Source organism: Barbatula barbatula (assembly GCF_947034865.1).
Source record: "Barbatula barbatula genome assembly, chromosome: 14".
NCBI classification, from domain to species: Eukaryota; Metazoa; Chordata; class Actinopteri; order Cypriniformes; family Nemacheilidae; genus Barbatula; species Barbatula barbatula.
Genome location: NC_136777.1, coordinates 12,886,834 through 12,903,535, shown reverse-complemented (window position 1 = coordinate 12,903,535; position 16,702 = coordinate 12,886,834). Strand labels below are relative to the sequence as shown.

Genomic DNA, 16,702 nt, shown 5'->3' with positions numbered 1-16,702 from the left:
CCAAATACTCTTTGTGTAATCGTCTGTTGTTTGATATTAGAAAACCAAACAAATATTGTTTAAAACAAACTCCACTTGGTTTGATATTTTATTATGCGTAGAAAAGACATCGGGGTAGTTGACAAATAAATTCTGTCATCAATTTCTCAACCTGTTGTCATTTTGAACCTGTTTGACTTTCTTTTTTCTCCAAAACTCAAAAGATGATATTTTGAGAATGTTGTTAACTAAAACCATTGGTCCCTATTGACTTCTATTGTATGGACACAAAACTAATGCAAGTCAAGGGGGACCAACGGTTTTTCTCTTACCAACATTTTTTCAAAATATCATCTTTTGTGTTTTCCAGAAGAACGAAAATCATGCAGGTTTGAAATGACAACAGGGTGAGAAATTGATGACAAAAGGACGAGTTTTCATTTTGAAGGTGAACTAGTCCTTTAATATTTATATCTATAACATAAATAGAATAAGATAGACGATTTATCTTCATTGTTATTCTTTTCAGAATTTTTACTGTCACACTATATATAGTATATTTATAGTTGTGCCGCCAACTACCCATATCTTTTTTTCAAGTGTGACGGCATGTGAGAAATGAACTTTATGACCGCAAAGCCACCTACCACAAGGTCTGTGACAATATCAGAACAATTTGATTCTATTTATTTGTTCTTATTTCACAAAACCATTTATATTTCAAGTGCAAGAACTTTCAAAGCTGCCCTGAAAGCGAATGATAATCCAACTAGATTCCCAGCCTATGAAGAAGCGTTGAAGAAAGCGTTTTGCCTCACCATCTGGGCTCGTACACTCCCTTCCCATTAAGACACCACATTAAAGTGCAGGTACAATAATTGCGAGCGCCGGCCGACAGGAGCCCAACCAGCGTTACTTTCGCTTGTTCACAGACAGAGAGAGAGAGGGAGAAAGAAAACTTTTCTTGCGCAGCAAATTCATCTTGCAACAGCTTCTAAAGATTGCCAAACAGATGCCAGTACAATTGCTTGCCTTTTTTCCTCTTCCCCCTGCAATCTAAGTATGGCGCCCATATGGCTGCAGCTGAAGGGAGTGATTGTTGGTATTGTTCACTTTGTCAGTGATCCTGGGTGATGCTGGAGCGCTAATGATAATGCTGTGTGCAGATGTGTGTAGAGCGCAGACACTCACCCGATGGCCCATTGAAGAGAACCACTCTTCACTCATTCACCGTCTGTGGGATGCTCTATGCCGAGACGGGACGGCGAGCTACGCCACACGCGCCCAGCTGACGGTGTTCATGTGAGAAGAACGGGCGGGTTTGGTCGTTGGTGGGACTTTGTGTTTACTGCACAGCACTATCCACAGAACGAGGAACTGAAATAAAGCAGGATTTCTGTTCAGATTAATCACATAGTAGTGATCTGATCCGTCTGACCTCAGTCACAAGCCATTCAAAGGCCCTTAACAGAAACCCTTCGAGCTAATTTTGTACGAATACATGTTATTGAAACTCAAATAATCCAGAGGGTTTTTGGAGGACGCATCAATGTTAAAAGTACCAGTATTACATCCGTCCGCCTTCTGGATTTCTTTTCAGCTCCCTGCCATGGTTGCTGTGCGGTGGTGGATAATGCGGCATTGTGAGAGGGAATGTGGCGCGTCGGCCGTGCCAGGTCCCACAGGCTGAGCCCACGTTCTCTCTTCCTAACCCAGTTCAGGATGTGCGCATTAATCCTGCGAGTCGGCCTCGGGCCACTCCGAGCTGCTGCAGGTTGGTGGAGCCGGTGCTGTCGGACCTCAGCAGTGCAGGGAAAGGTCGACATGTAAGACTGAGATGACAAATGATCATTCATGTACAGTAACTGGCTGGTGACAGAAATGAGCCAGCTTAAGAACACTAAAGCCAAAAATGAAGATCGAGCGTTTGAGTTATTGGTGGTTTGGTACTTAACACAGTTTCTTGTGTTTAATTTACGTGGAGCAAGTCTATGGATGTCAACATGTTATCATACCTTGCCATATTGGTCAGTAAAACTTATCGAGTGTACCTATAAAATGATCATTGCACGAAGCCAATGGTATTATTTACAGTTCATTTTTTTCAGTGTGTGTGTTCTTGGTGTAGGGCTTTAAGCACATGTGTAAAGCTGAGTCACAAGTTTGTGATAGACAGGTGTGTGGTCTCTGTAGAGATGACTGTTACAGGCACTGTGTTGTACAACACCGGGAAGCACAAAGGTTTACTACTACACACTTCATACATACACAGTGCTGAAGGTGTTTTACAGGGTGTGTCATGTTCAGGACATGCAGGGTTGTGTGTGTGTGTGTGTGTGCGTGTGTGTGTGTGTGAAGCATAACCTACCCTCTACCCTTCCAAATGCATGGCAAGCTTATGTTGATCATAGCTCCATTGGTGACGATGGCTCTAAGATCAACTTAAGGTTACGATGCTTTTGGGAAACTCAGCCCTGGAAAGATAGAGCACTGCAACCTATTACTGTTATATTATAAAGCTTTGTAATTTTTATGGAACAGCTGTTTTAGAATTCAGAGCAAAAACGTTATTTGATACACTGTCAACAGGGTTTGGAAAAGCACCCAAGTCTACTATTGTGTAGCAGTCAGAAGGCAGATACGTACTGTAAACATAAGAATATTCATTTACCAAAAATCATTACAGAAGCATTTTTTTATCCCACCTTTGTGATATCTGGGCATTTCTGCCACTTTTCCCTGAGCCTTAGTTCCTTTCTGACTGTGTTGCTCATATTCTGTATGTGATTCCAGTTCTATTCAGCTAATTTAAAGGAATAACCTACATCTTATATATAGTATGTATCTGTTTAATAATTTTAAGTACAGTCGGTTAACCTAATAATGTCTGCATTTGATCTATTGAATCGGGTACCTATGAACTCTGTATAATATATATTGTAGTTTTAGCCAGATCTTTGTTATTGTAAATACATAACCAGATGATTAAATACAGTGCCTGCCTGACCTCATAAGGTCACAGAGGAAAACTGCTGACTAGCTGCTTCCTAAATCCTGCCAAGAGCCCCTATCAACATCCCACGCCCTGCTGCCCACTTATCTACAGTGGGCAGAAGTGATACCAACAGCTGGTTCAGGGAGAAAGAGACAGCCAACTAAACGTGCCACATCCACATCATGTGTCTGAATAGCAATAAAGTCTTTAAACACTGTCAGATATTGTCTAAATACATCCTTCCCTAAAACCGTTATACAAATTCTGACAAAAAACTTGTAATCATAATAAAATAATCATAAAACAATCTTGTAATTGTTATATACAGGACCAATTATTCAATGTACTGTACAGTCAGCCTGTTTTGATCATGAAATAAACATAGTACTAATGTGTCATCACTCTTATTAAAGGTTACCAAAACGACAAAATATATTCAAAAATGTTTAATATTTTTTATTTTACATTTATTTTCCAAAGTAACTTACAAATTACAACAATGCATTTGATTTGTCAAGAAAGAGAACACATGGTGATACAAAAGATCAAGAAATATGATAAAATGATACAGATATTTTACTGCGGTATACTAAAGAGCCATTTAAAATATTAATATAACACACAAAACGTCTTTTATTAAGGTAATAGAAATCCGTTTCTATACATATATAACATATATATATATATATTATATTATATTTTAACTGTAGAATATTTTCTGATTTATCTAAAACTTTCATACAAATATTTGCCAATGCACAATTCTCTCGTAAATTGTTTAGAATTTTGCCTTATTTCTGTTTTCGTCTGTATTCATGCTTTTTTGTCCATCGTGGTATAACACAAATGTCAGTAGACTGCCATCTCTCAATTCAGACCCCCCCCTTCACCATAACCCCCAACCTTCTTGCTTCAAAAAAATGACACAAAAGATATGTTGTGTTTATTTCAGCTCACAAGAGCTCCACAGCCGACTGAGTGTGCTTGTGTGTTGGGTGGAGTGGTGAACCTTGGTTTTCACATCATCAACAATCAGCATCACAGCAAAAACACTCCTGAACACACACACACACATACACACACACACACACACAATCATGCTAATGTTTAAGTTATGCTTAAGTCTACTTTTGTTGGGGGACGCAGGGTGGCCGGTGTACCCCTCCTTTGAATCAGAAACATCCCCCAAGATCCGTCTCCCCCCGTCCCTCACAGGCTTCAGCACCACTGCATTGTCTGAAGGGCCGAGACGGGGCGCTTGTTGCTGTCTGCTCGCAGGGTGCTTGACAATGGCTGCCTTTTAAACGAGACAGACAACTAAAAGAAAGACGACGTCATTCCTCCTGCCTGCTGTTCTCACCTTTTATCCGCTCAGCCCTTGTACTTTTTCTTCTTTCATGTAGGACTTCACGCTTTTTCATTCCTTTAAATTCTTTACGTCTTAACTGTTGGCTTTTGAATTTTCTTGCACTTTTTGACTTATACTTTTGGGATGGTTTATGGTGTGTAGGAGCTTAAAATGAGAACATTAATACTTAAGAAATGATCCTCTTTATTATGGCAGCCAAATGTTTCCTGTAAAAAATGGTAATATTCTATTTAAAAAGTAAAATGTCGTAGAAAATTTGTTTAGTTTAAGTGCATTTATCCAATAATATTTTAATTCATAACAGAACACTATTATATAAAATAATGGAAATATATACAAATAAAAAATGGAAATTCACAGATTTCAAATATCAAAGACACTTTTGCGCTGAACCCTGGTAGATTTCCGACCCTGACCAACTTTTATGGAACATGCCTGCTGTAATTCCTCTTCAAAAGCCACTACATGGTGCAAGCCCACCCAAGCTTTAATGGCTCTCTTCCTGCTTCATCCACTTTAATCTACATTATATTTCGAGTAGATCATGAGCCGGTCATAGAGTATGGTGAGGCACTCAGCAGCTATTTGCGTGGGCAGGGTCAGTCATACCTCAGTGTAACGGCTGCCCTGTCGATGCCTAGCAGCCTGGCATACGTCACCCACTAACTTCTGCGCTCCAGCTACATATAGCAGCTCAAGCTGGTAATACACTCATCATGTCGAGCCCACTACCCTTCGGCACAGCCAAATGTTTCCACAGCTGCCCCTTTTGTCTCTGCTTCTTGAGTAAACAAAGGACAGATACAAATTAATGACCTAAATTCATAGTACAAAAAAGAAAACTATTATGTCCCGGCAAGGCAGGAACGGTCGGTTCCAGACAGATGTTTCGCAGATTTCTATGTTGTATGTTGAAAAGTGCACCTTAACAATAACTTTCATAAAAACTCAAGAACACAACAAGGCGACTTCATTCTTCACCACACTACAAAAAGGCTCACGGAATTTTGTGCATTTGAAAACTATGAATAGATTCTTCGCCAATTCAAAGGAGGTTGTGTGTTGGGGTGCAGGCTTACCGCACGGGACCATCTGTAGCAAAGGCCTGATGAGCAACGCTTGCTGACTTAAAAGTGGTGAGCCCTCGGTGCATCTGTAGGCCAGGTTTGCTGAGCAGCGAGACATTAGATAAAGCTGATTTGTTCGCTGGAAAACCGTACTTGAGGAGCTTTGGAAGCGTGTGTAAGGAGGGAGGCAGGGGGAGGGGTTGGTCTTCATACAAGCTGCTGCACATTTTCCCAGGTCCAACCCACGCCTTTACTGGAGCACCAGCCAGACATTTAAACAGCATATACACACACGAGCGGTGGAAGACTGCGTACACTTACGCTCATGCATGCACACACACATATACACACGCTCATCCGGACAATATACTGAATCCACACACCTCACGCACTAGAAAACATGTTTCCACCCACACAAACATCTACAGTAAATACAATTATTTAACCAAAGGAAATAAACACACCAATCTGTATATCATCCTTTCTTTGGCAAATCAGACAGAAAAAAGGCACGGATGAAAGATGAAGGTTCTTATAATTTATTGCAGTTTGCACACAATTTAAAAATTTCACCAACAGCACACCAAAAAGTACAAAACTAAACAGCCTCGTAATTTACTTCCCTTTGAGAAAATGAAACATACTATGATTGTCAAAGCTAAATGTCTAAATCCATAAAAAGAACCATGTCAACATAGCAAAACATAAAACCTCTCAAACGGGAAGCAAATACATGTGTTTTTCAGACAGCGATTGTCTTTAAATCCAACAGATATTTTTCTTCAATTCTATTCCTTCCCCTACTCATAATCCACTAAGTTTGAATGTGAAAGAGCTGTTCTTCACACCTGGGTTTCAAGTAAACTAAAGGGGTGTCTAAAGTAAGGATATGCTTCATAGGCTATTTCACAGCTTCATTTTCCATTCAATATAAGAAAAACATCCAGTATTCCTGCGTTTCCAGTTTTCACCCTCTGAGTATAAGCTGATAACAGTAGTTTAAGGCGGTCAAGTACAATAGTAGAAGCCAAAATAAACCTAAAGAAAAGAAAGCATAGAAAACGAATCAACCACACGGTTGATGTTTTTCGGTCACATTTTAGAGTGCAAAAGGTAAAAGTACCACCGTGCAAAACGCCACGAGGAGCGTGCCGTGCGCTGTTGGCAAAGATCAACCTTTTCACTAGCCGTTGCATTGGTCGAATATATGGCCGTTCCTGAGGCCAGTGTAGGCCCGCACGCTTGTGTCCAGACTTAAACATGTGCGGAGCCGACGGCCCTCTCTGACTTAAGTCCAAACGTTTCAGCACTATGTGACGACAGCGCAAACCCATGTGTTGTTTCTCTTTGCTTTTTATTTCTCTAAATTTAACAATGAAAAGGTGTTTTTGTGACACAAAACAAACAAAAAACAGTTTCACTGAATGTTTCACATTGAAAAAAAATCCTTGATATAATTCTACAAAATTAATTAATAAAAAAAAAAAAAAGGAAAATAAAATATTTTTTTGAATAAACATTTTTTAAAACCACAAAATGTTGCAACAAGTTCCTTTTACATTTGCGATAACTCTTTTTAACAATCAGAAATGTATAAATCATTCTTTACGTAACAATGTCAATGTTCCAGTATTTTTAATAGGTTCAGAATCAGGCTTATAAATTTCACAAAGGCCTCTTTTGCACATAACACTAATTTCATTCAGCTTCAAAGGTGCAGCCAACCCTGCCAAACACGTTCTACTCAAAAATAAAAAACCTATGCATTGAACACAAAGCACTCGGAAGAGAGAGCGTGTCGAGCTTTATGCCGTCTAAAGATCCTTCAGCTTTCTCCGTACAGATGAGGACACCCATATAGAAGAGCCACGTGAACGTGTCTTCATGGCATTCGAATCTTAAGCAAGTGCCAATTGAAAAGATAAATAAATAAATTACAAACAGAGCCGACATGATTCAAATGACGACAGCCAGTAAACAGGACTGAGACAGACAGCAGTTGAAGACCCAGCAGTGCGTGAGGAGCCACGCTAGCTTTCTAAACAATAATGATAGCGATTCGATGTGCGCTGACACCTGCCCCCCCCCGGTTAACCTCTGAATCCTACAGCGAGCCGAAACGCTTGGCGCGCGAATACGCCGCAGCCCGACGTCAGTGCATTTCCACAATCTTCGCAGCCCAGAATAACATCCAAGCATGAACCCCGAAACATTCTCTAATGATGAAAACTCAAATCTACAGAGGAATCAAATGAGTTCATTTAAAAAATACACTCTCTGATGCAAAACAACAACGAAAAAGAGTAAGTTAAATAAAATTCATGCAATTTCTACAGCGGTAATATTAAAGGTTTTTTTTTTTACAGACAGGTGCCCTGACTGTACTGAATCAGTCAATTACAGTGTACAGCAATACAGCAAGTCACATCTTTTTCAATATACAGGTCAGACATCATGCAACAACAGATTCCGTTTAAAAAATGAAAACTCTTAAAACACTACGGAAATCTCTAGAAATGCAGCCGACGTAAAACCCAACCTCAGTAGTAAACAAGTGATGTTGTCGAGCGACTGCAACTAAAACCCAAATGATGACTTCAAATAAATCTGAGAAAGGATACAAAAATGCAGCAACTGATATGAAAAAAGGAGGCTGTACATTGCATGAGTGCCTTTTTGTCTTCCATCAGTCAAGTTTCCTACAACAGGTTAAAAATGTACAAGAGCTTAAGAAATGCGAGCTTTGAGCTTCCTTGTGGGATTTAAAGGACCGACCCGCTCACACCGGGTGTGCATTTCTACGTGTGCATAAATACACAACCACGCATCAGGTATGACATTTGCAAATAATAGTAGTGCACTATATATACACATACTGAAACATCAGCTGGATGTGTACAGGTAAATATATGATCGTAGTACCCGTTTAGTGTGTGTCCTTCCTTTTAAACTTCTCTGTCTAGAACCTGAAATCTTCATATGCTTTTCATGGCGGATGTTCCTTGAAATTTAAGGAGTGTGTACAAAGGTGTATACTGTAAATTATATACAGTTTCAAATCCCAATGAATCATTTTCCATCAAAGGTGGTTATTGAGCACCTACGTTTTATAAAAAAAACTAAAGAAAAAAGAGAATCTAAAGAGACCAGAAAAATATATATTAAAAGAAAATCAGTAGTAACATTTTCGTGTGCTAGTAAAGTGCAATTCAACAAGATTTGCAATGTACATACAAGAAAAATGACTGATTCAGACCTTCTGCCTCACTCTTACCTTTAACCCAAAATGCCACTCAGACCTCTTTTATTAAATAAACAAGCAGTCCGAACAGATTTCTAGCTTCATTTCCACAGTTCTTGAGAACTATCCTCCAGCGCCCAGTCTCTGACATTGGGTAGATTGAGTGCCTCGCTCTTGACCGAGAGCGAGTTGACCAGTTCGCAGTGGAACTTGCGGATGTGTCGGTACAAGTCCCCGGACTGGGTGAAGCGCCGCTCGCACCACTTGCAGGCGTGCGGCTTTTCGCGCGTGTGCACGACGGCGTGCCGACTCAGGTTGTGCGAGTACTGGAAGCTCTTACCGCAAGTGGTGCATGTGTAGGGCTTCTCGCCCGAGTGTGTCCGTTCGTGGCGCTTCAACGTGTACATGCAGGAGAAGGTTTTGCCGCAGATGGAGCAGGTGGGAACGTTGACGTCGCCGGTCGGCTTGGCGCGAACGCCCTCCTGCTCGCGAAAGTGTGTGCTTAGGTGGATCTGCAGGATGTGGGGGCTGGGGAAAACCTTATTGCATAAGGGGCACATAAAGATCTGAGTGTGTGGTCCCCCCAGCATGCTGGAGACGTAAGGCAACAGAGAGTTCTCGACCCCCACAGCCTCCTGCGCTCGCTCGTTCTCTCCTCCCAGGACGTCGTCGTCGCCTCCTTTATCGTCGCGGTCCAGCTCGCTGGCCAGCGAGGCCTCGCGCAGGGCTGAAAGGTGTGCCTCCAAACCCAGTCTCCGCTGTGCAACGAGGCTGACGTGGGTTCCATTGGTGTTGGGAGGATTCTTCAAACCACTGTGCTCCATCTCGTAGTCTCCGCTCACCAGCTCGTCGTCATCCGAACCCGAGTCCTTCTCCACCTTTACCTGAACCAGAGTGCTCTGCAGGCTGTCCGGAGTCACCGAACTGCAAAAGTAAGGGTTACCAGCCATGCTCTCACCGGGACCGCCGCTGATGGCAGACTTTACAGAGAGGTCGAGAACACAGTCCGCATCTGCGGAGATTCGCCGAGATGCCGTAGAGCGACGCGACAAGGAGCCGGTGGAGCTGCTGGGGCTGCCGGCAGGGGATTTACTGGCGTCGGGACCATGCGGCTCGGCCGACCTTGGGCTAGCCGTGGGGGATGTGGTCCGATCCGAAGGCAGGCGCATCCACATGCTGCCTGGTTCCTGAGGATTCCCCCTCTTGTTATCCACATCCTCGTCGTCGCTCTGCAGTAGGTCGGCGGTGGCCGGCCGGCCCGTGCTCCCGCCCTCGGAGAAGCTCTCCACCTTGTCAGAGCAGCTGGAAGCATCTTCCTCCCGCTTAGTGCTGTCCGCCTCAGTCGTGGCCTTCTGCTTGAGCTTCTTCTTGCACACCTTAACGATGTCATACATGTGGAGGTAGCTGGCGGCGGCCAGCACATCCTCCACCGGAAGCGATTTGAACTGAAGCTTTCCTTCGTACATGAACTCGAGCAGGAGAGCGAAAGCCGGGGCCGTGACAATGTCGCTGTTCAGATGAACAATGTCCCTTTTGTCTAGCTGGTCCTTGTAAAAGAGATGGAAGTACATGCTGCATGAGGCCAGCACTGCGCGATGGGCTCGAAACTGGGCATCGCCGACCAGCACGGTGGAGTCACAAAGGAATCCCTGATGCCTCTGCTCGCTCAGACACTGTAGCAAATGTCTGCTGTGGTCTGGAAACTCCATGCTGTCTTCATAACCTGCAAAAGACCGCAGATGTTAGTGAGGCTGGCTAGAACAACAATTGTTTTGTCTGCAGCTCTATGTGGAACTTCTCTTTTTCCCAGCCGCTCTCTCTCTCTCTCTCTCTCTCTCTCTCTCTCTCTCTCTCTCTCTCTCGTGCGCGCTCCATGCACACAGACATACTCTCACACTCTAATTCTCTCTCGATCTCCCCTCCCACCCTCCCTCCACCCCTGTGGGAACACTGGAAAAGTGTTCGACACAGCTCGAACATAAAAGGATTAAAAAACATTTAAAAAATATTACATCACAATACAAATTACGCTCGTTTTCTTTACCTCCCTCAGCCGCTTGAAAGTACCCAACAGTGTTTTACGCCAATTTTCGAACGAAACCTTTTAATTCACCACTTACAACTTTGAGAACAATAAAAACCGGACACTTAACCTAAGCATTTAAAGGATTTTAATATCCCTACTGGAAATGAAATATAAATGGAAGTTATCAGCTGCGTGTATCCGCCAGGAACGATCTGGAATATAATCAGATGTGTGATGTAACAAGCTGAAGTCCTGATTCCACACATGTCTGAAAGAGAATCTTTCCTGTGCTTTCTCTCTGTTCTCCCGCAGCAGTTATTTATAATAACCCACTTTGGCCAGGTCGCCAAGTATAGGTAACAGGCTTACAGGTACACAAACAGCTAACTGTCGTGGGCAAATGGCGAAAGTATTAGAAGCACCGTGATCTCGAAGGTTACGACAACTCGGGCGCAAAACATCAGGGCGACGTGCACAATTCACGGCAGTCACATTCAAAATAAGAAGATGTAAACCTAATGCTACACAATTACAAAAAACAGTCAAATAAAGGAAAATAAAATGTTAAATGAAGAAAAAAATCTGAATCACACCTGTTACTCGCGGAGACAGTTCCTGTCTAAAAAAATGCACGGGCATCATGTTCGACCAGCAGACTTGAATGAACTCATTTGAATCTTCATTTAAATCTGATTGAATACCAAGCCAAGCCCCCCCACGCTACCCCGGACAGCGTTCAGACCTTCATTAATGAGGGGCTTATAAGAGGACGGGGGGATAACAAACCTCTCGCCAACCCTCTCCTTCCCCCTTTCCCCCTCCCCGAATCTTTGGAGAAACGGAACATCCTCCCCAAACAGGCAGTCCACAGCAGATTTACAATACAATCACTGTAAGTGCCTCGTAGTCCACATCAATCCTAATCCTTAAGATGGCTAAAAATAAAGATTGCAGGACAGCTCACAAGGTAGCGATCAAATTAGGAGACTGGGAGGACAGAGAGGGACGGAGAAGGAGGCTTATGAACATCTGATCCAGCTGACTGAGACCATATGGCAGCTGCTGCCCAGATAAAGAGATTAAGACTAGGAGGAGTGCGATTACAGCTGTCTAGCCAATTCAGGCAGCTCAAATCTGCAAGTTCTAAATTAGTCCTTACAAACGGAAAAAAAGGAAAGACGCTCGGGCCATTTAGAAACTCTTCTTGAAAAACACAGTTGCACAATTATCGTGCTTCAAGCCATTTTTGGTCACTTTGTGAGATTGAGAATTTTGGTTTTAAATGGGCGAAAAGTATATACTGCGGCGCAAAACTGCTCCTTCCTTTATTATAAAAACGTATTACATCAGCTAACAGCAAAGCTTATCTTCTTTAACTTAAAAGTAGAATAACATACATGACTTAACCTAACAAACAACAACGTACCGTCACAAAACAGCAACAATCTACCTAACAAAGTAAGTGCAAAGTAAACAACCAGAATAATGAAACGCTTGCCTGGAAACCTCTTCACGGCAACAAAAAGTGTCACTTGTCCCCAGCCTGGTTACGCTACACCAGCACAAAATCCTTCACTTCCCATTCCACCCAGCGCACGCTCAGCCGATGGCAGACGCGCAAAAAGACTTAACGAAAGACCAGAGAGACCGCACAATCCCTACACAAAACACATCCCTGTTGCCCGGACCCCCCTGTACAGTACCTGCAGTACGCATCAACTTGATTAAGTCCACTGTTGTGGTAGCGCCGGCTGTTACTCCCTTTACAGAATCAATGAAAGGGTAGAGGGAGGTGGAGAAGGAGATGACAGAGAGAGAGAGAGAGAGAGAGAGAGAGAAAATCAAACTGTGAGGGACAGATGCAAAGTGGAGGAGATGTTGGAGGGGAATGCGATGCCTCCTCCTGCACACAGATCCGCACACACACTAACTCGCAGTCTGTGCGTTAGAAGAAAAGACTGGGGGATGGCAGGCTGTCAGCTGCTCTGACATCATGTTCAGATGGAAATGCTACCTCCAGCTGTGCTCCTTTTACTGCCATATGCTGCTCCTCTACACTCTTGCCACCAGCCTCTCCTTTATACAACTTTGTTTCTCTTTCTATCCCTTTAAAGAAAGAGAGGAACGGAACTGTCGTGAGGTGAATCTGTAGAAAACTAGCCAATTCTCCCCTCGCATATAATCTACCAGCAAAGAAGAACTTGAAAATGGGTCTGCGTCTGAAAGCCGACACTTTTTTCTAACCTAGTTTCCTGCACTGAGAATTTAAATACCCTCAAGTTTTTTCTCTCTCCCCCCTCCACCTCTCCTTCCAGTAACCATAAACAAAGGCCAGCACAGCACATTTGCAACTGACAGATCCACGCAGCTGATATTGTTTTCCACTTCTTTATGGTTCACTGGCCGCGCCATTACCGTCATTCATTTTGCTAACCCTTTGGACAACTGACAGAGGGGGAAAGAAATAAGAAACAATGGGAACGATCATACGGGCCGTAGAAATATGGCTCAAACAAAAGACACAGTATTCTGCATTTGGCCAACTTTGACTTGCCTACGTCTTTCATAGACGCCTTCCAGCTAAGGTGGGTTTTCGTATTTCACATAAAAAACTTTTTTGACAAGTGCAAAACGATGTTTACAAGCATCAAAAAGGAAAATTCTGCAATTTTATTAACTGGTGAATAAAATGTAAAGGGAAATAATTCATTTAAACGCAACTATATACATTAAGAGTTGTAAAGATTGTTAGAAATAATCAATTATTTTCTACTAAAAGCAAAATAATGAATAGCTGACGGAATCTGTCAAGGAAACGCAGACACACATGTACAATGCACTTGTTCTTACGCACTGACGCAGGACTTTTAAACTAGCACTGGGAGATTTCTTAAAATATTGATATCAATAAACAGTTTTGCTCATCGATAATACACCATGTTTTATTTTACAAACATCGTTACAAATATGTATACCAAAAAATAAACGCGTGCACGCCGTTTTATACGCAGCATGTCAAAGCAAACTTGTTTTCACGTCGCAGGAACTTCTCTCGAAACACTTGGCCGAATCGTGCTAAGTCAGACCTTTACTTCTTCAATTTGAAACCTACACTACAATAAATAAGTAATAAAAAATAAACTAGTCCATCTCGCGCAATTAATGACATTCTCGCTACGTTAGCCGATCCAGCAGGCTACCGGATCACAAACGCACATTCAACCCGCCGACGGTCTTTCTCTGGATCCCGACACCGTACGTTCAGGAAAGCTAGCTTGTGCGGCTAACAAATAAAAAGTAACCATTCAACCCGCAGTGTCACATTTTTGCAGCAGGCCCCGATGCCACAGCGAGTAACGCGGCGCGCCGTCGCGCAACTCGTCCGGCGCGAAGGCAAACAGTCGCTTGAAAAAGATCGTTACTTTTCCCCCATAACAATCCGCCACCCGTGCCTCTCACCCCCCTTTCATCTCCCAAAAGAGAACCTCGTATCGCGGGCACTTACAGACAACAAGGTCCGACGTCTTCCTGCTTCCTCCGTCTAATCCTCTCCGCGAGAAAAACAACTCGATTGACTTTCAACAGCTTTCCATAACAACCTGCAGTGGCAGGAAAGACGGAGCGGGCTAGCGGAGAGACGCGAGCTGCGGCAGCCAGATGTTTCCGAGCTGTTGCTACTCAACTCTCCCGTAAAGAGGAAGCGCTTGACTGGCAGCGCGCAGGCCAATGGAAGAGGCGCAAAGAAAGCGAAGGCAAATTGGAAGCTGCCTCTGAGGGGGGAAGAGGGAGGGATGTCTCTTTCTCGGCGTAGGTTGACACCAGGCAACAGTGAGAAAGCAGAAAAAAGGCCGAGCGAGCGAACTGGTTCCTCCGGCAGACTGGCGCAGAGCGCTGAGCGAGGGAGATTGCGCAATGTTACGTGGGTACTGTAGTCACGGGTCAGGCAGCGGTGAAGAACAGGTGCGGCGTGACTTCCTTCAGAGCGCCGCAAAGCCACGCTGGAAGTGAGAGAGATATATTCACGCTGTTGGCGGATTAAAGGACTCTTGTCTCTTAATGAGGAATAGAGGCATATGGGTAAAACAAAAGATTTGAGTGTTTAACTAATTATACGGTACAATTAAAAGAAATAGTTGACATTTAACCGATGCAAATGATGGAGCTTATAACAGCCTTAACGTGGACGAAATATACTTGCAATGTTGATTCCCATGGGAAACATTTAGTTTGTATAACATTATAATTATAATACAATTAATTTAAATGTCTTACAATTCTAACATCGTTTTGAATCAATTAATTACATTTACATTCATTAAAATGCTTAGATAATTGTGTGTTGATCTTACGACCGTTATATTCCTGATAACGAGGCAACGACCCAAGACAATTTCACATCAAAATATATCATTTATTTTTTACATTTCATTTAATATATAGCCTATATATTGAGAGAGATATTCAACAAATGACTTTTTGACAATGAACGTATTATACAAATAAACGTCTCACAATTAATACGATTATACATGTTTAAATGGATCACCGATAACTATAAGCAATTGGTCAATGACCACATTTCAAAACGTTTTTGGTGTAACAGCATATTTTAAAAGGAACAGTTTGTCTTAAGTAATGAATAAAAACGCATTTCCCGTGTAAACGGATAAAAGGGAAGAGTGCACGTCAACAGGTGAACGTTTGCAATGCTAAGTATGTGCAATGGTCCACAGATGCGCCGAGTTCACTCAATACCTTGTGAATGCAGTCACGTGTTTCGCATATTTGGCTGCTAAACTGCAGCCTGCCCATCAGCATCCACGGTCCCACACTCACGGCGCTGCATTCGTCCCAGTAAACTAATTGGCGTTACTAATACACTTCAAAACAAACCACTGTCCTACTGGTACTGGAATTTTGACATCACAACATTCTAATTTAATGCAAATAATGGCCTCATTAAGTTGATGTGGTTAAATGAGTTCAGTCATGAGTCCAGATGGTTTAGACCTTTTTGTCAACCAACAACAAATTCCTTGTTTTGTACGGTTCACATCAATTACAGTGAAAATAGTTACATCATGTGAAACGCTGCTTTATCCTTATTTAATTCAAAGGTATAGTTTTTCTGAATATCTATTTAAATTTTTAATAAATCTATGTTCCCTTCGAAAAGATGATACGCCACACTTTTCACGAATTCATGTGCACTCCTAAAACATTTTTATTCATAAAAATGTGTTGAAAACTAATGTGCTGTTTGTTCTCTGCTCCAGTATATGATAATCAACAGGCCTTTTTGATCTCATACGTTTTTTGGGGAGATGACTGTCCCATTGAATAAAGAAAGCAGTGCCATCAGCAAAGCACAGCTGTTTGAAATGTTATTTACTGGAGCTCTATCCATCTGTTCAGACTGAAGTTAAAGATGTGCAACTGAAGAGGCATAGATAACTAGTACAAGTCCTATTTTGTTTCATTGGAATAAAATAAATGATGATCGTTTAGTGTTCTGGCACATGCTAGAAGAGCAGGGTTAAGATTTGACAGCTTATTGCAATGGGTACTTCTGCATTCCCACCTCTGGAGGTCACTGTGGAATCCATGTTTGTGGATACTTGTGCTAACATAAATGATAATGCTTAGACACACAATTATATACATCAAACATTAAGTGTAAAGCAAGGACAGTAGCAATGAGCAATGATAAACGGCTGTGGCGCTACAAGTGGTTGTACAGTACATGCTGCTCATACAGTAATTATGCTAATAAATGTTGCTTGGAGGCAGGAATTTCAGGTGGACGTGTGATATTATGCAATAATAAACAGAAGTTTATACATTTACCTTTTGTTGAGATAAATTCATGGTGTGTAACAAAGAAAATATGTATTCTGTGCATACAGTAGGCTATATATTTGGGGGGAAGTGTCCCATGACTTTGGGTTTCTATTTCCATCTAGATTGGGACTTTTATCACTTTCGTTTTTAATTTATGCTCAAATATGCAGAATAATATTGCATC

The 16,702-nt window shown here is 42.3% G+C and overlaps 1 protein-coding gene across 2 annotated transcripts; it reads right to left on the bottom strand.

Annotated features, from left to right (window-relative positions):
* Positions 1 to 5,935: 5,935 nt before the first annotated feature.
* zbtb18 (zinc finger and BTB domain containing 18) lies at positions 5,936 to 14,732 on the bottom strand. Of its 2 annotated transcripts, none has more exons than XM_079473208.1 (2): positions 14,183 to 14,732; positions 5,936 to 10,374 (listed from the first exon to the last, which is right to left on the bottom strand). In XM_079473208.1, exon 2 carries the CDS (start codon positions 10,358 to 10,360, stop codon positions 8,753 to 8,755), a length of 1,608 nt encoding a protein of 535 aa, XP_079329334.1. In that variant the 5' UTR covers positions 10,361 to 10,374; positions 14,183 to 14,732; the 3' UTR covers positions 5,936 to 8,752. The 2 variants fall into 2 exon arrangements, with proteins under 2 accessions (XP_079329334.1, XP_079329333.1); XM_079473207.1 differs by lacking the exon at positions 14,183 to 14,732 and adding an exon at positions 12,381 to 12,617.
* Between the last annotated feature and the right edge of the window lie 1,970 nt (positions 14,733 to 16,702).